This window comes from Convolutriloba macropyga, chromosome 5 (genome assembly GCF_964194025.1).
Source record: "Convolutriloba macropyga chromosome 5, txConMacr16.3, whole genome shotgun sequence".
Taxonomy (NCBI): domain Eukaryota; kingdom Metazoa; phylum Xenacoelomorpha; order Acoela; family Convolutidae; genus Convolutriloba; species Convolutriloba macropyga.
The window spans coordinates 13630064-13654973 of NC_134472.1; the positions used below are offsets into that span (position 1 = coordinate 13630064).

Genomic DNA, 24910 nt, shown 5'->3' on the forward strand with positions numbered 1-24910 from the left:
TATTTAAAAATCAAACATTTTTAGAAGTCAAAACGGCCAAAACTTTCCGAGCAGAGAAACTAGATATATTAATTTGGAACTGCTGATGAAGCTTTGTTTTTAATGGTTCAAGATTGGACCAAAAGCAGCCCTGCTACTGCTTTTTGTCCATGAAGAACACTCAATTGTTTTGAATGTTATAGATCAAGATAGTTTGTCGCTTAAAAGATCAAAAAATGCTGCTTTTTGATAATCATCAAGTAAATTTTGCAAAAAACAGCAAACTTGCAATTCCAGAATACTCTCAATGGAGGTGGAAGTAAAACTAGCTCCCCTTTTAGTTTAAAATGATTGTAAATGATGGTTTTTTGAGGCGTGCAGTTCCGGCAAACTTAATCAGAGTGGACTAAATGCAATTTTTGATGAAAAACCCTGAATTTTTTGTAATATTTAGCCAAAATTTTAGCCGAAAAATTGAATCAAAATAGACAGCAATACTTTTGTCTTTAAAAATTAGATCAACAATACTTTTGTTAACAATTTTTTATGTTTTTAGCAAAACTGACAAAATTTTATGAAAAAATTCCGGAAAATGTGAATAAAAATAACGCAAATCGGATAATGTTCACAAAAATTTAAACCACGATAACCCGCTCTAGAAAACGAAATTCGAAAAATCTTTTTCATTCCATAATTTACACTGTTTGGACTTTTTGATGATACCACTCACAACTCTCTACGATGAATGTATCGATCGCTCAAAATTGTCTGAACAAAAAAACCCATTTGAATATATAATTCCTCCCCACATCAAGAGGGGTCGGAACAAAAAATTGTGATCTAAAAACGATAGCCGTTTAATGGGTTTAAATTGATTGAATTATTCTATTGAAAACTGACTGGATTTAAGTTTGTGAAGGCAGCAATTTTGTGCTTCATATTGTATTTAATTACCACAAGAGTCAAAAGTTACTTTGTGAAATATAAGATACTGGTAACGCGCTACTGGTGCTTCTTTTTAATTTCCTTGAATATGTCGATATCATAGACTTAATTGAGTTAGAATGGATTTCGATGAAATACACAAAGATCTTCAAAATTGGCCTGTTTCAATTTTAAACTTGATGATACCATTTCAACTTACTGCATAGATAGATGCAATTTTTTTGAAAGCGGGTTGATTTTAGTTAAGCGGGGGAATTCGCGGGGGTTTATTAGGTCATCTTACTTTTTAGGTACATCTTTGAGGTGTTATTTATTGAACAGAGTTCACGATCTTCATTAATAAAAAAAATCCGCAGAATAGTTCAGTCAAGAGTATAAAACTTTATTGATCTTCTGATCCAATACTGTTCAAAAATTGTTTTTAAAACAATCCGAGTACAATTATTGTTAACTTTGGAATATAAATGTCTAATAAAGAAAGGAGAAAGGGAAAATTCGAGCCTGTCTTCGACAATCTTGCACGACAGCACACCAGCATTCGAACATTTACACTTCGAAGGAGGTGAACCACAATCCACTGTTTGTGTCTTAGTTGCATCACAAAGTCGAAAGATCACAAAGCATAACGCCACAAGACTGGCCAAGACGTAGTTCGGTTTCAAATTCATGATGTTTTCAAAAAACAACTCCGCTTATTCTATTATTACGCACTTTTGTCCCGTGTGAAAAGTTACATTTTCAGCCCCCCCCCCCCCCCCCCCGTGAGCTTAGTGGAAATTGTTTACCATCCCAACCCGGGTTGAGGTGTCACCACCAATCAGCAGAAAATTATGTAAGCGGTGAATGCGGAAATTTTTGTAAGATAAGCGGTGAATGCGGTGAAAAAAAACCTTTATCGCCTGGTAGCGGTAAAATTACATAATTTCACCGCTGAATTTAGCGGTGAAATTACATAAATTCACTGCTTCGAAAAAAAGTGTTCAAATTACGTAAGATCAAATTACGTGTGAATTCGGTGAAATGACATAAGCTCATTGCTCAACTTAAAGGTGAACTTACATAATTTCACCGTTTAGACGAAGAATGTTAAAATTTTGTGAGAACAGCAGTGAAAGCGGCGAAATTACATAAATTCACCGCTCAACTTAGTGGTGAACTTACATAAATTCACCGCTTAGAAAAAATTGTTAAAATTGTGTGAGATCAGCAAAAAGTGCGGTGAAATTAATGGGGGGTAAGGGAGGAATTGTTAGATTTACCCTCCCACCAAAACTACCCCTTAATCTTAAATCTTTTTGATACTTTTTCTAAGCGGTGAATTTATGTAATTTCACCACTAGAGTAAGCGGTGAACAAAATATCACCACATTTTACCGCTAAAATATGTAATTTCACCGCTATAAATTGCAAATCTTACAAAAATTCACCGCGCATGTTTTACAGAAAGTAGAATGAATTTGATTTATATTCAAAACAAAAATGTGAGAGGTTAGTGAGAGATGGCGCAGTGGAAGAAGAAGTGCATCACATGCAGGAGGTGAGAGGTTCGAACCCTTGTAAGGGAGGTGAAATTACATACTTTAGCGGTGAATTGTGGTGAATTTTTGTAAGATCACCGCTTACTCTAGCGGTGAACGTACATAATTTCATCGCATTCACCGCATTTCACCGCAAAATTATGTACGAATTTTGAGGTGAAAAAACTAACTTTTCACCGCTTATCATACTCATTTTTCCAATTTTTTCTCGACCCGGGAAGGATACGCGCTATACTCACTCATTTTGATTTGCTAAAAATACTTACGACTAGTAATAGGGTGAGCAAGTCTCCCCGGGGGGTTTAGACCCCATGTATGAGATAGGGTATAGGAGTTATTTTCCTGAGCGGGTCTACAGTAATGTATTAAGGTTGGGGATAAATTCAGGGGCGCCTACATGTGTTCGAGGGTGTGAGTAGTAAGGTAGGAGCAGATGTGGGTGATGTTCCGGAGCCACTTGTCACGTGATTTTAGAAGTCATTTAGGGCAGCGCGCAGGGGAGTTGTACAGGCGGTGAATTTTACAGTCAGCGCGCAGGGGAATTCTACAGGCAGCGCGCATTAAGGGATAATTCCCCTCGCAGTAAATTTCAACATTTTTTTGGTTTAACCACCGGAATGTATTAAGATTAGGTATAGCCGACGCAATGTTATAAGATTAGGTATAGCCGCCGCAATGTATTAAGATTAGGTATAACCGCCGCAATTTATTGAGATTAGGTATAGCCACCGCAATGTATTAAGATTAGGTATAGCCGCCGCAATGTATTAAGATTAGGTATAGCCGCCGCAATGTATTAAGATTAGGTATAGCCGCCGCAATGTATTAAGATTAGGTATAGCCGCCGCAATGTATTAAGATTAGGTATAGCTGACCCTAAATAGCAAGATGGCGCAGTGGTAGCGTGCTTGGCTCATAACTCAGAGGTCGGTAGATCGAAACTACCTCTTGCTAATCTGGCACTGTCACAGTACTAGTGGAATTTTACGCGCTCATAACTTGGAAAAATGTTAAATAAAAGAAAAAATTGAATTAAAAAGTACAAAATAACAGACAGAGTACAAATTAAGTACATGCAAATACAAAATTAATCAAACGTTTACATGATGATAGTACAAAAGAAAAAAGTATTTAAGTACAATCGTTATCGAGCAATCGTTATCCAATGTTCACCAGCTTCACTGCTCGGAGAGGTGTTGATGATAGCAAAGCTGAATGTGGGTAGTCTTGGAACACAATCTGCTGGAAAGGATCCAATATAGCGGTATTTGAGTTCAGTGATTCGTTCAATAATCTGTCTCAGTGAAGTGTTATCCATGACAAACGATTTTTCTCTGCTTTATTTCGCAAGTACCATTAACACACGGATTTCTTACTGTACAGTCAAGCTGAAAAGACTCATTCTCTTCAAAAAAGCAACAATCATTGGACTTTTTACCTTGCTCTCAGAAAATTTTGCTTGATTTTTTAATTTTGTCAACATAATTGTTATGGGAGTTGGGGTAGAAAAAAATAATTATAAAAAAAGTACCAGAAAAATTAGGAGAGGAACGTAAACAAAGAAGTTTGAATTAGTTCGCCCCCAGTTAATGTCCATTTTCAGAAATTATTTGGTGAAGAGAATGGCAACTGGGTGATGATAATACATAACCCACAAATGTTCCAATGCAGAAAGCGATGATGTAAAACCCATAAAATCTGAAAAAAAATATGAAAAAAATTTCGTTAACGCAAAAATCTTCAGACATTTTTAGCAACCGTTCCGAACTGATCAATTTTAACAGTGGACATCCTTTCTCCTAGAACAATTAATTCTGTCACGTTTATTAGCGGGCGGTCGAAAAACATTTCTAATTGGATACTTTCACCGCTGAGCTCAGGATAATGAACATTTTCTTCAGCATCTTGAAGTGAAGTGAGATCAAATACAAGCACGTAATGGTTCTGAAATAGATTATTTGGTAACGCAGGAATCTCTTCGTTAAAGTTCATTGCTTTCATTGTTGTTACATATGTTCTACAGTCATTGGTTGTATCAATGGTTACTATAGCTCTACCTCCTCGAACAATTCTTAGTTCCCGTAAACCAAATTTCCGATAATGGAAAGGATTTTCTTGAAAATGTCCTGTGAATGCTGAATTTGTGTTCATCGCAATAGCTATTCTTCTGATTGGAGCATTGTTAAAAACATTTTCCTGAATAAACTGGTTCTGTCCCGAAGGAATAATAAATGTTCGTGCAATTGTTTCCATAAAGTTGTAACAAGCAGGTTGATGAGTTAATTGATATTTGATAGTCTGGTGATACACTTCGTTAACAACAACACGTCTTGTAAACAGGGAACAGTCAAGAACTTTATGGGAGACGTGAGGATTTTAGATCATGTAAAAATTGGGTCTTGCACGAATCAATTTCAGTCTAACTTTTGTATTTGGAAGCAGAAACTTTTCACAATGGAACAAATCAATTGCTAATTTACCGTTATAAGTAGTTCCATTTTTAGCAAAAGTTCTTGCTCTCGATCTTTAAAACGGCTTTTTGTCAAAATTACTAGGTTGTTTTTCAAATTCATATCCATGACAATCCAAAATACCTTCATTATTTCTTGAGGAAGCGATAAATTCATTGGAAATTAAAGCTTTGTTTCCATAGAGACCATTTGAGTTGTAAACCTGTTGATTGTTCAGATACACCTCACAGTTGGAGAAGAGCGAGTGCAAAAAATTGTTGATGTGAGTCAGATAATGTAAATCATCATCTGTAAAAGACATTCCCATATCTGCTTTTCCATGCTCGTCTTTTTTCATAAAGTCATCAAACAATCTTCCCTTTTGTAAACTAACTTTGATTTGAAGGTGGATATCTCTCATATCCAGATATATGCTTCTATTTGTTTCAAACTTGAATTCAATGTTGCTTTTATCCAATGAGTACTGGTATAAACTTCTTGAACGTGAGAAGATTCAATTGGTTCAAAAACATGAATTTTGTCAAAAATCTCCAAGCAAGAGTTCGTAAAGTGACCATAACGAAAGTTGCTATCGTTTGTTGATCTAGTTTTCATTTTAGCTTAGAAAAAATATATCTTCTAGTTCGACGACGTCGACTGGCTTTTGGAGGAATTCATCGAATAATGCGACGTTTCTTAATTTTTCCACCACCTAGCTGTTTACGAAATGTTTTCTTTCCAACATCTGCAGCCACAAATTTGAATTTTTTTCTTTCCAGTTAGAACATTTCCAATTTCGGGTGCAGCTATATCAAGCAAATCAGCACCAGCTCTTTTTGCTACTGGGACAACATATCTCCCCAAGAATGGAATAGCTGTCCTCCCAATTGTTTGTGCTAACGCTCCGAATCCTCTTCCCCTCTGTCTTGAGTAACCACGAAAATACAGTAAATCACAATCAGCAACCATTTTCTACAACTTTAAATCTGAAATTGATTGCCAGAAGTTTTTCTAAACATTAGTACCGCTCTTGTTACACCAACAGAGTTGAAAGGAACTTTTTCACCATAAGAGTCCTGGAGCTCGAGTTTTATGCTGTGGAATGAGTTTTTTAGAATTTTTTTAAATTGTATGTTTGGAAAATTTTGATAATTCATGTATTGTCCCGTTGAGATGATATCTCCATTCTTAACTTTGATATAAACGGAATGCATCGTGAAAGAGCAGCTTTTGTATCACCCACAATATTGTATTCAACAACATCACTATATATCATTAAGGTGTGTATTCGTACAATGTCATAAGGGAACTTGGGAAAATGTGAACCAGCACCACTCATGGAAACGCCCATACAATAAACAGCTTCTTCGCATCCAAAGACATGACAAAGATCGGCACTAAAAATGACAAGTAAAGAGTTTTGATTCGGAAGACTCAAAGAAATTCGCTGTGTAATTTTGTTAACGTATAATTTGATTGGCGTTTTTTCAAACTTTTCACGTTCTTGAATTTTTTTGTCCATTTCATTGACAATATCAGAGATCGAGGGGTATAGACCTGGATCAAGTGTGTAATAATCCGATGGTTTTTTATCTGGTGTTGCTTCATGTAGATAGAAGAATTTACCCTCTGTTATGTTCTGGTACAAGGAAGGATATGACAGTTCTGTTATTGCTACCTTCCATTCTCCATCAAGATTAATTTGTTCAGGTTAATTCGTGAAAGAACTTAGTGTATTGTCTGGGTAACAATCAAACGACGCATTGGAAACCAACTCAACAGTGAAAGAGCTCATCTTTAAATGATACACTTTGAAAGCTCTTGTTCACAAAGTTTACCTAGAATTTCATAACTTTGTTCTCCACAAAGGTTATAGGTTGGTGGTTTAAAAGTAGGAACTTTAACAATTTTGAAGATTTCATTTCGTGAACTGAGATTTATAACCTTTTCTGAATGGAATATCTTTTTTTGATATTCGAACATTTTCACCAACTTTAAAGCGTGGTCGCCTATATTGTTTAATTGGTTTCTGTAAAAAATTGACAAAAGGTCTTTATTTGTTACATTTTTTGGAGCTTTACCTGTTGAGCGATTAAATCTTGTGTTCATATTTTTTAAAGGAGTCCATTTTTCTCATGTATTTGTCAACAATTTCTTCCATATAGCGATAAATAATATTTTTCAGAGATTTTATAGCTCGTTCTGCTACAGCAGCTCTTGTTTCACTTCTAGTAGAGTAAATTTTGATTTTCTTGTTCGTACAAAACTTTCGAAACTCACAACTAAACTCTGTTCCCTGATCAACCCATGTTTTCGCTGGCAGACTCTTTTTGCGCAACATTCTTTTGAAAGCTACAACTGCATCGGTAGAGTAATTTGACTTCATTGGTTGCACACGAACAAAGCGAGAAAAGACGTCAACACATACTAATAAATACTTCACTCCATTATTAGTATCCGATAATTAATCCATAAAAGCTAGATCGAGACACCAGATCTCATTGATTCGCTTAGGAAATGCTGGTAATCTTTTGAAACGTCGTGTTGCATGACGATACTTTGTGTAGGATTCTTTACTGTGTAGAAAGTAGGCAACTTTCTTTTTGGATAACCCACTTGCCTTTTGTAGATTTTTAATTGATTCATATGCGGCTTTTCCATCACTATACAGCCTTTGTAGGTTGGCTTTCTCAGATTTTGAAAGGAATCCACCTCCCTCTGTCTTTTCTTTTTTGGCATCTTTGTTTATTACTTTTTGCCGATTTATTCCGGTAGCATCAAGTATTGCTTAATATATGTCGGGAAAATCAACGTTCTTTCTTTTTAATGCAAAAATAAGATCTGCGAAAGCTACTTCTGTAACTCTTCCATCTAATAAAATTGTGTCGTTGAGAGATAGCTTGACTCGCGGTGAATTCAAAATTTGATCTACAATTGATTCCTTCTTTGAAGATCTGGTTTTGTTGCTGATTTCCTTGTAATTAGGGTTCAAATGTGTTGGGACAGAAACTGGTTTCTGCTCAAAAGTGTCCAACTTTTTAACTTCTAATTTGAATTTTTGAGGAATGAGGAATCAAAACAAACTGTTCCATTTCAAGACAATCGATTGATGATTGATGGTGTCAAAATTGATATGAGCTCTATTCCTTTTCGTGTATTTAAAATTGCTCTTCTTTTACTTATTCCGATTCTTTTTAGCACGAGTTGATGAATTTCGTCTCTGTACTTTATTACGTATTGTTTTTGTATTTCCTGTAGTTGTCCCCCGAGAAGGTTTACTATGCATTCGTTTAGAAACTGAATGAAATCTTTTGGACAATTACTTGGGAACGTTTTCTTGAAGTTCCGGGAATACGTTTGGAACGTTATCAGCGTAGAGAGAGTCGACTGTTTTTGCGGAGTCAGATCAATGAGTAAATGACCATACGGGATTGAAGTAACTTTTGTATACCAATCTTTTAATTGTGATCCTAACCCGAGCCGTTGACTAAGAGTGTTAATCTAGAGAACATCTCTAGGAGACTTGAATAAAACTATATGAGTATTTTGTAACTCAATATCTCTTCCCAACCTACTCTGATGAAAAAGATTATGCTTTATATATATATTGTACTAAGTCCTTTGTGCCTTCCAGCTGTCGCGATTTTGACAAATTCTTTTGAGCTTGAATTTTCCTCACAATAATCATCAAAAATCAGCAAATACTTTGTTCCATTATTGGGTAGACTCTGAATGAATTCAAAGTCAACTACTTGAATAAAATGATTGTTCTTAATGTTTTTGGACATTAGTCGGTAAAGTGATTGATAATGTTGATAAAAATGGCAAATTTTATCAAAATCGGGTAGAAAAGTTCCAATAATTAGCAAATCATGGATAAGATGAGATTTTCGAGACCCGCTTGGTCCCAACAATGAAATATAAATGTGTTCCTTAGTAGAAAATATTTTGTTCATAGTTTAGGAGAAGGTAAAATATAACCGACTGTACTAGATAAGATAGCAATCCAAGCTGTTGTTTCTTCACACGTTTCGGCAAGAGTTATTCTTACTATACAGCACGCTATTATTAACAAAATAACAAACAATTGGGACAAAAAAACAACCAGAGATCTATTACAATCCTGTCCAAAACATTTCCACGATTGTCGTTCCTGGTTATTATCATCAAAAACAAAATTACCTAAATTTAAACCGTTATCTGTATGATCGGTCATTTATGCCTTATTTTTAAGGGAAAATCAATTTTTTGAACTGGGAATGCGACTTTTCTCTGATTTCAAAAGTATTAAAATAAAAATAATAAATTACAAAACGATCACAAATACAAATAGAAATTACAAATAGAAATTACAAATATTATACGTTATCAAAAAATCTAGAGTCTAAGTTCCGTAAGCATAAGCTTTCTTCTCTGCACAGTGACATGTCTTCTTGTGTCGGATAATTACTACAATCCCAGTCAGTATCCGAGTTATTGAGAAGTTTAGAACTTTTGGACAACCAAGTTCATCTAGATTCTCCACATCTTTACACAAGTAATTTGAGAGAAGATTACACTTCTCTAACCCTTTTGCAAAGTATCCTATTTTAGGTGAACAATGTTGGTGAATGATTGATGACAACTCAGAGTTTTCCAGTTTTCCATTGTTCCAATTAATCTCTTATAAATTTTTAGTGTTCCGTTTTGCTTGAAAAATAGGTTTATAGTCTTTGGGAGGGAGGAAACTGTATCCCAATACAATTCCATCCTTGAAAACACCCAACTCCTTGACAATTTTGCCCTCCAAGCATTCACAATCAAATACAACGAGAGATATTTTTTTTCTAGGTTGGATTATTACAAAAATGATTAGCAGTCTAGCATTTTGAAAATTTGAGAATGATAAAGTTTAATAAAAACACAGAAGATTAACTCAGTTAAATGTCCCAAGAAACATGAGCTTGGAAAATTTGGTAACATGTGACACTATCCTAGTCCCTTGTTTGTAGTTGCTTTAACCGCTCCAGTAGAATCGTGTAGTATAGCATGTAATCGAAAAAGTTTCAATCTAGCAAAGAAAAAATCTAAAAAGGAATTTCCATAACCAAGAAGTCCTCTATGAGGAAATTTTTGGTAAATTTCCTCCAAATTTATATTCTCGTCCCAATTTTTACAGGCCGCTAAAAAACAGTTTTTGCGTTTTTCATTTTTGGGAAAAATTGAAAGGATGCTTCCGTAACAATTGAATATGTTGACAAGAATGAGAATCTCCATCAACTTTGCGTTCCTTCATCCATGTCAATGCAAGTTTTCTTAAACTTTTCAATATAAGATAAAAGTGTAGGGAGATGCTTTAGTAAGTTCCAACGACGTTGTGAAATGGTAACTTGTTGTTTATCTGAGCGATATATAAGACTTGTTCTGCGTAATCCGTTGTGAACAACCCACTTAAATTCTGAAAATTGGGACTCTATGTCCAAATTTTCTAATTTGGGAAAATTTTGAGCTTCAAGAACAGTATAGGAATATCGTTTAGGTTTGTAATGAAGTCTAACGTGAAAAACCTTTGACTTATCTCTGAGACTCAAAAAAATGTTTCTTGAGCAACCAATATCCCAACTCATTCTCAGATCAAAGATTTTTAAAATGAAAAATTTATTGTAGAGAAGACAAAGACATTACAAAATCACACAACAATTATTACTGAAATGTACATTGTTCAATGTTAGAAAAGTCATTCAAATTTTGAATCAGTTCCGTGAACTCGTTCAAAGTGTAGCTGACATATGTCACTTGCTTAAACTCATTGTTTTCTTTACGACAGAAGAGCCGAATCCGCACATAAATGGAGGCTGGATTCTCCTGAACGTTTTGAATGAAAGTCACATATATTCGTCGATTTCGTCCTATGCTGACCTCTCTGAATTTGTGACATTGTTGCAGCACATCCTCCATACATGGGTTCTTATCAAATTGAGTCGGGTGCTCACTCAATTCCAACTCCCCATTCAGGATACTGTTCTTGAGGAAACAGAATTTCTTGAATTCGTAATCTCCAATTCGAAGCTGTTGGTACTTTGAAATGTTCCAGAGTTATCTTTTCTGAAGACTTGGAAAGTTGGTTCGGAATAATTTTGTCCATTTTTAAAAATCTGGGACACAGTAAATCTCCCAAATCTTTTTGGGTTAGAACCAAAGTCTATATAAAATGGAACCGAATCATCTCCAGTTTTAGGTTGAGAATCGATAAACATAGACGGAACACTCGAGTAAAACGGAGAGACTTCACAGAGAGAGACATTTTATCATTTTAATCTGACAGAGAGAAATTAATTGAATGATTTGACTTGTTATTTTATTCCCTCTATTGTTTCCGATCACCTTTATTTGGTAATGATGTCACTATCCTTTTTTAATTTCCAAATATGGAAAATTCAATTGTGTCAATTTGCAAAAAAATCCATATAAGGAAACGTAGTCAGAATTTTTAAGTTGAGCAAATGTTTGAACCAGAGCAGTGTATTTATCTTGATGTTTACCACGTCTGTGTTGCATTAGCGAGTAATAGTGTTTGAAATATTTAGAACAAGTAAAACAACGGATTTCTCTGAGCTGCTGTCTCTTGAACTGTGTCATTTTTCAAATAAAGTTTTCGTTGCATTTGAACTGAATTATATTACTTCCTTATACGGCAGTTTAAAAGAATCGCCCAAAATCACTTTGGTTACAGAATGGCAGCAGTTATGTGTCAAGTTTCACCTGACTTTTATAAAAAGTTTTGTGAGAAAGCTTTGTTCATTTGCGTATCGGTTAAAGATTATAAACCCTACTTGCTTACTAACGAATACTCTGTTGCGTCTCACAATTACACTTTTTGTCCTCTGAAAAATTGTTCTTATCGCATAAGTCTCATTTCATCTTCCATTATTGAATTACTCCAAAAAATGGATGATTTTTCTTTTCAATATCAGACCGTGGACTGCTTATACATCTTATATAAACATCGGTTTTTTGGTTACACAATGGACGAAGCAGGACTTGTTTTTACTCAATTGAAGAGAGCGGTACAACATAATTTGGAAAACAAATTTGCTGAAAAACTACCCAGCGTGTCTAAGAAGAGATTGAGTAGAAAGAAGTTCAAGAGACATCTACTGAGAGCTGAGCAAAGAAATGCAAGCACACAAACATTGAGATCGTCCTTCTTCGACCGAATTCAGTCACTTAAGGGCTCAAATTATGAGAGTGCGTTAATAAAAAATGTTGATTGTTTACTAGATGGTCATGGAATAATTGATAACCCCATGTTGTACTTTGAAGTTAGAAAGTAATAAAGTGTTGGTACTAAAATGGTTCAAATCTAGTGTATAATCTAAAGGTCAAAATTTGAACTTAGTTTACTTGTTAAATGTCGAATTTTCAAACAACATTTTTTGTTAAAAGTCAAAAATAGAACCACAGATTTTTCGCTAAAAATCAAAATTTTTTACCAAACTGTGCGTACAAATTCTGCAATTTTTTTCTCATTTTTCTTTGCTTTACGGTATGATTTTAAGCAAAAAACAAAAATTTTAATCATTTTCGAAATGACAAGTTTTGAATCTGATCTTGCAGCTTAAAAATCGGATTTGTAACAAAAATTTTTTCATAAAAATCGAATTTTTTCTCGACATTTTTTGTTAAATATCGAAAATTAATTCGACAGTTTTCTTAGATATCAAAATTAAATTCGTCATAAACAAAATTTTTAATAATAACCAATTACCTAAATTATCAACTAACCTTTGGTGTTAATCTTTGTTCTGAAAAACTTGAAAAAAGTAATTAGAAAATTTTAAAATTGAAAATGTTTATTCAATACGAAACACCTAAGTATTCAACAACTTTATTATTTTTATGAACAAATATAAAATAGTTTACAAAAATGAACATACAAATCAATCAAAAAGAGTTTCAATAACATATTCTGGCAAGTTCTGAATTTCATTACCGAAGCCTCTTTGTCGCTCATTTCTACCAGGTAGTTGGGTTGGTTGAACAGTGACTGGGGTATTAGGTGCATCACTCAAAAAGATAGGATTGCGAGCTGTTACTTCCTCAATCGAAGGAGTTTTCATGGAGGGTGAAGTTGACATGTCAGTGGATCCATAGTACTGCAAAGTTTTCCAGATCGCCAAATGACGTGTTGGTACTAGTGTCGATACTCAACTCGCTATGTTCTCTACTATGAGCTCTTAGACTATTTGGAGAAGATTATTTGCCACCTCCGGGCTTGATACCTGACATACGTCCGGTGTAGTGAACCAGCTGTTTGGAAATTGCGCTTCCTCCCACGGAAATGTGTACTGAATGTTCCCAGCTACGTAGTTGGCGGGAAAATCAGATCCATTAACGTGAGGATAGTGGTGTCCACTAACAACAGCAACTTCGTGTCCCATCGCGTGAGTTCCAAGCTAATTTTCTGTGATTGGAACCTGTCTCTGATGATATGTATCAAACTGCTGTCGCTGGTGCTAAAAAATGTGCCACACAGTAATGGGTAAAGTGATCACAGACTCATACAGTCCGTTTGATAAATCTCGCACTCCTATCCGAGCAATATCCTCAGTGAAAAAAATTGAGTACAGAAGGTTATTATTTTGAACAGTGAACTCCATCTTGGATTAAATAATAGAAGAGATATTTGTTAGAGAGTGTTGAGAATGGAACAAAAGATTCTTGTTGAGAACGTGATAAAAGTAATCAGAGGAGAGACAGTTAGAAAACAACAAATTTCCTTTTTAGGAGGGAAACATAAACTATAAATTAGATTTAAACAAAAGTTAGTACTAAATTAAGTATTTTTTTAATAAGAAGAATTTGAATGTTGGCGCTCGATAGCAGGATAAAATGTTGAGGAGTAGTTAGTATATTGTGAGAAACAGTAGCCATGGTGTTTTCAGAGAGATTGGATCAAACGATAATGTCAAAATCAACAACCTCTATATATAGTGCGCTCTGTCCAATCAGAGAACAGTAATCAAAGATGGAAGATTCTACGAGACAAAGTGACGTTTAGCTGGAAATTTCTGGACGAACTGAAATTCAAATCCAAATTTGGGTAAAATTTCCCAACAGGGTAGGAAGTGAAGGATACGTACAAGTTTTCCTAAAATGGTCGATTTTAGTCGAAATGAAGTGACATAATTTACCAAAAAAGTCAAGCTTTGATAAATGTTTTCTAATTCGTCAGATTTCAGATCAATCTCGGAAAATGTTTCATTTTTGGAATCAAATTTTTGTATATATGCGTTAGGTAAACGAATTCCGAACCTGATCCGTGCTCCCACTGGATTGTAGTCGTTGTAATAATGGAAGTACAAAGCACTCTGTAGTGAAGAAGTTATTGTTATTGGTTCTGGGAGAGCACAAAGTTTGTTTGTGAAATATTTCTGTACTGTTCCAATATATCGGCTACGGAGTTCAAAATGAACAACAATTCGTATTTGCTTACATTCGAATCTGAGGATAAATCGGAAGACTGTTTCGCAATAAACTCCTCATATTCAAATTTTTTAATAGAGAACGTTGCATACTCAAGTCCTTTACTAAATCGGATTATTCTTTTGGATTTTGTGAAAATATCCAAAAAATTGTGAAAAAAAGTATGAATCTACATCAATTTCGTCAATTTTGTATGCATCAGGTATACCTTCTTTTCTCTTGTAAATCTTCTCCAAAGTTTGTAACTGGTTTTGGATCAACATCTTTCGCAAATGAGTAAAATTTCACGTATTAATCTATTAAAATAAAAAAATGTTAAAATAGAGAACGAGATAAACAAAACGATATCGTTAATTTTTACAACAAGTTTACCAATACTAAAATTTGATTGGTTTCGAGTTTGTAATATAATCACGTTAACGTTAATTGTATATAAGTCATCTTCAATTAAAGTACGAGTTTCCTTCTCTAATGTTTTAATATTATTGTAAAAACACATTTAGTGTTCTATCGATAAAATTACAAAATTAGTTCGTTTACAATATTATTTGTATTCTCTAAGTGAGCAAACATCTGACAGATAGATTTTGTTAAAAAGTCTGTATTGGGATGAATAGTATTGAATAGTATTCGTCAATATGACAAATAAATATAACTTAAGATTTCCAATTTCCCTCCAAGGATTGAGGTTACATATTTTGGATGTTTTCTGGATTCAAACTCAATTTAGAATGCAACACTGTGGCGGATTCGTAGGAAGTTCTTGAACTTTCTCATTGCGTAATGTTACTAAAAATAGAAATTACGTCATTTCCTTATATGGAAGTAGTGAGTCATAAAAGTTGTTCTAACTAACAAAACAAAAATTGTATTCATTCTCACTTTGTTATCAGATACAGTTGCTCGGCACTTTACCTGAATTTTTTTTCAATTCATTTTTGATCACAACAATACAATGCCTTCTGTTGACAGAAATCCACGTGTCAAAAGCACAAAGTGTGGGAAAATGGTTGTCAAGCAGCAAATGGCTCGATACAAAAAATCGTGTGATAGTGGGACTTTAAAATGTCCCAAGTGTCCACATTTCTATACAAAGAGGAGAGAAGACTTGAACTACCATCTTGCTAAGCATCACGCTCCTCAAGAAAAGAAGCTTAGTACAGTGTGCACTATATGTTTGGAGGAATTTCCAAGTTTTTATTCTCTTCAACAACATAAAAGACGGACACACGGAACATCGACCAAAGTTGGAACCAAATCCAGCGAAAGCTTGAAAGAAGTACTAGACTCGGAAGAGTTGGATAAGAACAACGAACATTTATAGCAGGAACTTAGTGCCTGTCAACACTTCTTTGACAATACTGAGATGGAGAATGGGAGACACAGAGTATTCAATTGTAAATTGTGAAAACTTGATCCCAGCGAAATTAATGAAAAACTGAAGTGTTTGAAAAGCTTAACTGCGCTGCAAAAAAAATTTATCTCTGGGATTTATTTTACGAAATGTGGACACAGACGAATACCGATACCTTTATGAGAAAAACACCTTCTTTGAGAAATCTCAATTACTTTGTTTTAAGTCTCACTTCAGGATAGAGTAGAGAAAATGGATTTGATTGAGACTTGTGCTCAAGAAAGGGCAAACACAAAATGGCGGTATGCACTAACTACGAATGTAACAATTTTCTGTGCTCTTCTCAACAATATCCCAATGGGATGTTTAGATGCTGTTATACTTGAACAGTTGTTGAGAAGAAGAGATGTAAATTGTCATGTTACGAATGGATACGGAGAAACCTGCAAAGACTTCATTTGCTTGTTTAGGCTGTGGCTGTTCACCTGTATGGATCAGCTGAGCTGGAAACAAATGCAGCAAAGTTGTTCAGTGATTTTCTCCACGAGTCTGGTCATGGCGCAATTAACTTTAGAGGAATGTCAATGGATCACCTTGTCTGTGTTGAAAACGCTATAAAACACAACATTTTAATCTATGACATTGACATTGAGGACGGGGATTTTGTAGGTGAACTTGCCAGAAGAGGTATTGAGATGTACGAGAACAACAATAATCTACTGCGCTACAACAACCACATTTGCTATGTTGATGATATACACACGTTCTTCAAACGATTCCGCTGTCCTAATTGTGATACCTTTATTAAGCGTGCTGGTAATTTCCACCGTCACGTGAAATCTTGTAAAGACAGGATACAGCACATTTATCCGAAGAGTGTTTACACTTTGAGAGAAACTTTGTTCGATAAACTTGATGGTTTTGGAATTGGATATGAGGAAGAACAAAAACTGTTCAAGAACTTGGCTGTATTTGACTTCGAATCAATCTGCGTTCCATCTAATGAAATAAAAGATACCAATACAACTACTTGGATAGGAAAACATGAACCAATCTCAATTTCCTCAAATTTAATACAAGAACCTATTTTCCTTTGCAACCAAGACCCCAAGACACTGATTTTATCTTTTGTTGAAACATTAGAAGAGCTAGCTAGCAAAAGTAAAGCAGAAATGTTGCAAAAATTTTCGCCAATTGAAAATGGAATTAAAACCAGAATAAGTTCAATTTTCGAGAAGCTCATTGGAAGGAAAGATGAGAGTACTCCAATGTTTGAATTTCAATATATGGAAGAAGAAGAAATTGATATGTCGACTCAATTCCTCCAAATTCAGAAAAATCACTTTTTCGAACTACAACAACATTTTGAACGTTATGTCAGCACTTTACCTGTATTTGGATTCAACAGCGGGAAATATGATCTGAATCTTATCAAGTCTTATTTACTACCCTACCTCATTCACGAGCGCGATATTCAACCAACGGTTATTAAAAAAGCTAGTCATTTTGTATCCTTTAATTTTGGTGATTTTCAGTTTCTTGATACTCTAAATTTTCTTGGTGGAGCAACATCACTAGATTCGTTCCTCAAAGCTTAAAAGACAAATGAGGCCAAAGGATTTTTCCCTTATGAATGGTTCGACTCACCAAACAAATTGGATGTAACTTCCTTCACCCTTACGAATGTTTCTTTAGTAAGTTGAGAGATCACAATCCCTCGGAGAAAGAATCTACGGATTTCACAAAATTGTTGAATAGTGGACTTTCCCAAGAGGGAGCTCTGAAAAAACTTAGGTTGAAGGTAGTGCCCCTCTCGGGATTTGACAACTAAAATTACTTGGAAAGTGTGTGGGAGCACGAACAAATGACAAATTCCAAGACTTTGTCTGGTGGTATAATAACAAGGATGTTGTCCCGACACTAGAAGCGATGCAGAAAATGATGGAATTCTATCATAACAAAGGGATTGATATGTTAAATCTGGGTTGCACACTACCTAATTTAGCAAATATTTGTCTACACAAATCAACTAATAACAAATTCTATCCTTTCGTTGAAGCAGACAACGATTTACATGATAAAATCCACGAAGACATGACCGGTGGTCCCTCGATTGTGTTTACTAGAAAAGCGGTTGTGGATCAAACATATATTCGAAACACAGAAAACATTTGCAAATCAATTGTGGGTATAGACGCCAGTCAACTTTACGCTTCTCAATGTGTCAAGAAATGCCCACTGGGCTTTAAACTAGATGGGAGTTTGATTCAGACTCTCAGAAGTTTAAAGCTAGGCAAAATAAATCTAGAAAATTTGAGAACATTGTTATGTCGTACCTAAAATCCCAGCGTCCTAACTGCACTATTGAAAGCTACTACACAACTGGAACTCAGAAAAAGTCTGATTTTTTAAATGTAGACGGATTTTGTGCTCACAGTAAAACTATTTTTGAAGCAATTAGTTGTTACTTTTACTGTCTTGTCAGGAAGCAAGAATAAGTATGTCAGAGGAAGAGACTCAGAGAAGACTCAAGAAACGGGAATACGATGAACTAAGACGAGACTATTTGCGAAACAAAGGATATAAAGTTGTTGAGATATGGGAATGTAACTGGTGGGAATCTCTCAAAGGTGATGAATCTGTAAAAATTCACGTGAGAAACAATTTCCCATTCAAGCTACCTCTGACTCAAGAATCTCTACCTGCTAAGATAAGAGAAGAAAAACTGTTCGGTTACGTTCAGTGTGATCTCGAAGTGCCAGATGGGTTGAAATACAAGTTCTCAAATATTCCACCAACCTTTAAAAGTTTTAATGTTAGTCGAGCAGATATTGGTAGTTATATGAGGGATTATGCAATTGATAACGATTTACTCAAGCAACCGCAACGCATGTTGATTTCAAGCTTCAAGTTGGAGAATGGAACAGTCATAACACCTTTACTCAATTTTTACCTTAGTCTTGGGCTGAAATGCACTAAAAATTACCGCTTCGTTCAGTATCCACCCAAAAAATGATTCGACAATTTTGTTCAATCAGTTGTTGATGCTAGAAGAGCTGGAGATGAAAATCCTGAATCAAGCGTTGTAGCAGAAACAATGAAATTGTTGGGTAATAGTTCCTATGGTTAGCAAATCATGGACAGAAGCAGACATAAAGAGACAAAATACCTGAACGATGAAAAAACACACAAAGCTATCATTGGGAAATTGTTTAAGAGACTTATTAGTGTATCGAAAGAACTATAAGGAGTTGAACTTTTAAAATCAAAAATTGAGCGCCGTGAACCGATAATAGTCGGCTTTTTTATAATTCAGTACGCAAAATTAAGTATGCTGGAGATTTATTACATTTTTTTGATAAATTTTGCAATGTCGACACATTCGAGGAGTTAGAAATGGACACTGACTCCTTATACGTCGCTCTATTACACAATAATTTGTACGATTGCATTCGTCCATCTAAAAAAAGCAGAGTGGGAAGCTCTGAGGGAATACGATTGTGATGATTCTTTCAAAGCTGATGCTGTACAAAATTTCTTCCCTAGAACTTGTTGTGATAAACATAAAAAGCAAGATAAGGGTGAACCAGGTCTGTTCAAGGAAGAGTTTAGATGTACTGAAATGATTTGTCTCTGTAGCAAAACTTATTGTTGCTATGATGCCAAATCGGATAAGTACAATTTCAGCAGCAAAGGACTAAACAAACGAACATCGGAAGAGACCGGAGATGGACCATTGGAAAAATATCGGCGAGTGATGGAAGAAATCATCAATTTAACATCTACAAAAAGAAGATTTCGGACAATCAACCACTGCGTCGCTACCTATGAACAAACAAAGAAAGGGCTCTCATATTTTTATCCTAAACGAAAAGTGTTATCGCATGGAATTCATACTGTACCCCTGAACTTACCCCATGAACTATTTAATTAATTTTCATTTTGTGAGCGTTCTCTGTAGTGTTCAAAATTACTAAAAATTTACTTGATTAATACTGTGTCTGTCTTTTTGTACCTTCATAATTCATTCTTATAAAAGTTTTCAATTTTCTCAATTTTTAGTGGTTATAACTAATCTTAATACCTTGCGGTGGCTATACCTAATCTTTATACATTGCGGCGGCTATACCTAATCTTAAAACATTGCGGCGGCTATACCTAATCCTAATACATTGCGGCGGCTATACCGAATCTTAATACATTGCGGCGGCTATAACTAATCTGTATACATTGCGGCGGCTATACCTAATCTTAATACGTTGCGGCGGCTGTACCTAATCTTAATACATTGCGGCGGCTATACCTAATCTTAATACATTGCCGCGGCTATAACTAATCTTAACGCATTGCGGCGGCTATACCTAATCTTAATACATTGCGGCTGCTATACCTAATCTTAATACATTGCGGCGGCTATACCTAATCTTAATACTTTGCGGCGGCTATACCTAATCTTAATACATTGCTGCGGCTATACCTAATCTTAATACATTGCGGCGGCTATACCTGATCTTAATACATTGCGGCGGCTATACCTAATCTTAATACATTGCGGCGGCTATACCTAATCTTAATACATTGCTGTGGTTAATTCAAAAAATTGTTGAAATTTACTGCGAGGGGAATTATCCGTTAATGCGCGCTGCATGTACAATTCCCCTGCGCGCTAACTGTACAATTCCCCGCCTGTACAATTCCACTGCGCGCTGCCCTAAATGACCTCTAAAATCACGTGACAAGTTGCTCCGGAAAATCACCCTCATCTGCTCCTACCTTACTACTCACACCTTCGAACACATGTAGGCGCCCCTAGATTTATCCCCAATCTTAATACATTACTGTAGACCCACTCAGAAAAATAACTCCTATACCCTATCTTTATACATGAGGTCATACCCCCCCCTCTGGGGAGAGTTGCTCACCCTATTACCCAGGTTGAGGTCGCGCTCGAAATCGCCTCTGATCAGACCATCCCAGACAAGTGGGACCTCTGATCAGACCCTCCCAGACCGAAGTAACCTCTGATCAGACAAGAATGCGCTCGAAGATCATTGTGCGCTCGAAGTGCGCTCGAAGCCGCCTCTGATCAGGCGATTTCCAGACCGAAGTGACCCCTGATCAGACAAGTTCCAGACTATTGTCCAGACGAGTTCCAGACCATTGTCCAGACTAAAGTGCGTTCGAAATAGTCTGATCAGAGAATGATTTTAAACATGAACAAGTCTCTCAATATCGCTATAATATATTCATTTCATCTATCATTTTATCAATCTTATATTCAACTAACAAAAAACCAATCCCGAAAGTATTGTTAATGAAAGTAAATCGAAAAAAAATGATAAAAAAAATTACTGAGTATGCCATTTTTTTATGCTTTTAACTGAAAAAATAAACTTACACAGCTCTGCATAAAAACGTCTTGATCTACTTTGATTCAAAATCTTTTCTTGAGGGGACCGGCAGTTGTTATCAGCTGGACCCCTCGGTTCTGATCAAACCCATCAGATTTTCAGATGAAGTTCCGATCAGAATGCTGTTTTATTATTGTCTCTTAACCGAGACAACAAAAGTCAGTAAGAAAACAAAAAAAAACTTGAAAAAGATGTCGCTCGAATTGGTCTCTGGTCAGACTAGTGTGCGCTCGAATCGGCCTCTGATCAGACTTGTGTGCGCCTGAAACTGTCTCTGATCAGACCGTCCCAGACCAAAGTGACCTCTGATCAGACCGTCCCAGAACAAAGTGGCCTCTGATCAGGCAAGTTCCAGACCATTGTCCAGACAAAAGTGCGCTCGAAGCCTTTTCCAGACCATGTAATTCGAGCGCACCGGGAACATGTGTGCGCTCGAAACTCGTCTGATCAGGGGTCACTTCGGTCTGGCCACCTCGACCTGGGTACTACTCCTACGGATAAAAATATTTATGTAGATAGAATGATGCATGTTCTCCGCAACCAGCATTTGCTGAACCCAATGTTATTTTGAATTTGCAAAGCAAATATTTGATTTAAATGATGAAGGCGTGAGCGAATTGTGAAGATTTCTCGAGTTATTCAGCTTACAGCTGATTACGGAAAACTGGAAAATTTCTATTTGGATTTTTTTCGTAAGAACTTTAACATTTTTTGGATCTACTTTTCTTACGTCGCTACTTTATTCATGTCACCCAGTTACGAGTTTTTTATGAGTTGTTTAAGAGCCCTTTATTGTGTGAAAATTTGGTTGTCCGCGTGAGAGACGTAAAAGCATTTAAAGGATCTGAGAACTCGAAATTGTACTACGATGAGGGGAGAGGGGACTGTATAATGTGGAAAGAAGCAAAATTTCACAGTAAAGCGATGAAAATTAATCTAATGTTGGTTAAAATTCTTGGTAATGAAGTTAACATGGAATCAGTTGTGAAGCTTGGTTCTATTTCAATGCACATATACTTGGTTGTACATGCAATATGTAGAATAAATCACTAGTTTTAATGCGACTAATGGACTAATGAGTGCACTAATGGGCCGTTCTGTTCACATGAGAGGTAGAAATACGGCATGATTTTTTGATCTAAATTATCTGAAGTTGAACATACTTTCATGCCGGTAATAGAGTTGTCATACTTGTTAAGTATCCGATGACGTCATCCAATTCGTAATCGATTTCATATACTACAATCCCTGTTCTGAGATTTCCCAGAAATTATTTATCATCCTTACACGAGTACCAGGATCGCACACATGCATACCCAGAACGAAGTATTAACCCCTGATTAGACCATCCTTTTCATAGTAATAGACAGACTTTGCCTTATGACCAGACTGTGCAGTTCAGACTTGTGCCAGGTACTCCCCAGGTTGAGGTGTCAACGCTAAAATTCGCTAAAGAATGTAAGATTTGCGGTGAATGCGGTGAAAAGACGTAAGAACTGCGATTTTTAGCGTTGAATGCAGTGAATGCGGTGAAAAAAAATTCACCGCTAAGAACCGCAGATCTCACAAAAATTCACCGCCAAATTTACCAATAATAGTAACCGGAGAAAACATTGCAGAAAAAGATGTAAGAGTAGCGGTGAATGCGGTGAAATTCTGCAAGATTTGCGGTGAATTTTTGTACGATTTGCTATTTTTAGCGTTGATTTTTTTCAGCGCATTCGATTGTTAGCGATGAAATTTTTTCCCGCTACCAATCGAATGCGGTGCAAAAAAACACACCCCGCTAAAAACCGCAAATCTTAGAAAAATTCACCGGTAAATTCACCGCAATTCTTACAAAAATTCACCGCTTTCACCGCATTCATCGCTAAAAGATGCGGTCGCTTTGCGGTAAAAATTTTTTTCACCCCTATTCACCGCAACTCTTAAATTATTTTTTCGACAAAACCTCGACCCGGATCAGACTATAAATCAGTTCAGAACTTTGTCTCCCTTGATTAAACGTTTTTTAAAACCCGCCCGTGTCGAGGTTTTTGGGCAAATTTTTGTAAGAATTGCGATGAATGTGGTGAATTTTTGTAAGAAATGCGGTGATTGCGATGAATGCGGTGAAAAAAAATTGTCGCATTTCACCGCATTTCTTAAAAAATTCACCATGAAAATCACCGCATTTCTGACAAAAATTCACCGCATCGTCTTATGTGGCAAATTAATGTAAGAAATGGTGGTACCACGGGCGATGTGGTAACGGGGCTGAGGTTAGAGTTATGAAAAAAATATCCGTATTGGGTAAGAAAAGACCGTGCTCGACGGTTATTGCGCATGAAAAGGCCAGAAGTTGTCCTGCATAAGAATATGAACCATATGATCCAATAAAAATGCCCATGATTCGAATATGCACGAACTAGAAAAATTAATTGAGAAATAATATGACGAAGAGCTTTCAAATTTCGATTCTGCGGCACAATGCAAATTTTTGCTACTGTGACTCCAAAACCTCACCAATCAGAAACTGGAAGGATAAATTGGATACCCGGATCAACAGGAAAACAGGAAAAAAAATGTAGGATAAGCGGTGAAAAGTTTTTCTTCACGGCAATTTTCATATATAAATTTTCGGTGAAATGCGGTGAAATTATGTAATTTCACCGCTAGAGTAAGCGGTGAACGTACAAACTTTTTCCACGTTTAACCGCTTATTACAAACTATCAGACGTACGCGGATTCGAACATCTCACCTCCTGAATGACAACCACTTCTTTTGCCACTGCGCTACGTCTCACAAAACTGTAGCATATTTGCTTTGAACTTAAATCAAGTTCAATCTACTTTATCAAGAACATGCGCGTTGAATTTTTGTAAGGTTATCGGCGAAATTACAAATTTTAGCGGTTATATGTGGTGATTCTTTGTAAGTTTACCGCTTAGTCTACTGGTGGAAATACTTAAATCCACCGCTTAAAAAAGTTTCAAGGAGATGTAAGATTATTCGTGGGTAAATTTTCCGTGCGTCTTCAATAAATGTATTTCAACTTTGCTGGACAAAAAATCAATTCGAAGCGTTTTCTAAGCGGTGAATTTATGCTATTTGACCACTAAGCTAAGCAGTGAACTGAACTTATGTAATTTCACCGCATTAACAGCTGATCTCACACAATTTTAAAAAAATTTTCAAAGCGGTGAATTTATGTAATTTCACCACTAAGTTAAACGGTGAATTTTTGTAATTTTACCGCATTAACTTCTGATCTCACAAAATGTTAAAATTTGTTTCTAAGCGGTGAATTGATGTAATTTCACCGCATTCACCGCTTATTTCAACGCTACCGTGCGATAAAGTTTTTTTTCACCGCAATCACCGCCTGATTTATGTATTTTCACCACATTCACCGCTTATCTTAAAATGTTTTCCACATTCGCCGCTTAACTTACATAATTTTGCATTGAATGGCGGTGACACCTCGACCCCGGTTGATAGCAATGTATCCACAAAGAACCATGTAAGATTGATTAATTGTCGTGCGCAAGACTAAAAGCTATTTTCGTTTTATTTTTTGACAGTTTAATTGTTTTAACATCTTCACCTAGAGGTAGAACTATATAAACCAAAACTCAATTCTACATGCCTCCATGAAAGATTTTTTGTGTCTGTAGTAGCTTAATGGTTTGTTGTGAGAAAATAGATCACCAAGAGAACAAAAAATAAAGTTTTAAAAAACTTGGCAAAATTGTTCGAAGTGTTATCAATAAATAATAAAAAAAATT

At 35.7% G+C, this 24910-nt stretch overlaps 1 protein-coding gene across 5 annotated transcripts in view; it reads right to left on the reverse strand.

Annotated features, from left to right (window-relative positions):
• LOC142339816 (uncharacterized) overlaps nucleotides 1–22194 on the reverse strand; it is a 62739-nt gene extending 40545 nt beyond the window's left edge. For 4 of the 5 annotated variants that reach the window (XM_075390107.1, XM_075390106.1, XM_075390109.1 and 1 more), the window contains exons 1-2: nucleotides 22058–22194; nucleotides 1426–1634 (exon numbers count right to left, since the gene is read on the reverse strand). In XM_075390107.1, coding sequence (XP_075246222.1) covers nucleotides 1426–1592 — 167 coding nt within the window. In that variant the 5' untranslated portion in view covers nucleotides 1593–1634; nucleotides 22058–22194. Of the gene's footprint in view, nucleotides 1–1425; nucleotides 1635–22057 lie in introns of those variants that run through there. The other variant, XM_075390108.1, reaches the window with a different exon arrangement.
• Nucleotides 22195–24910: the final 2716 nt, after the last annotated feature.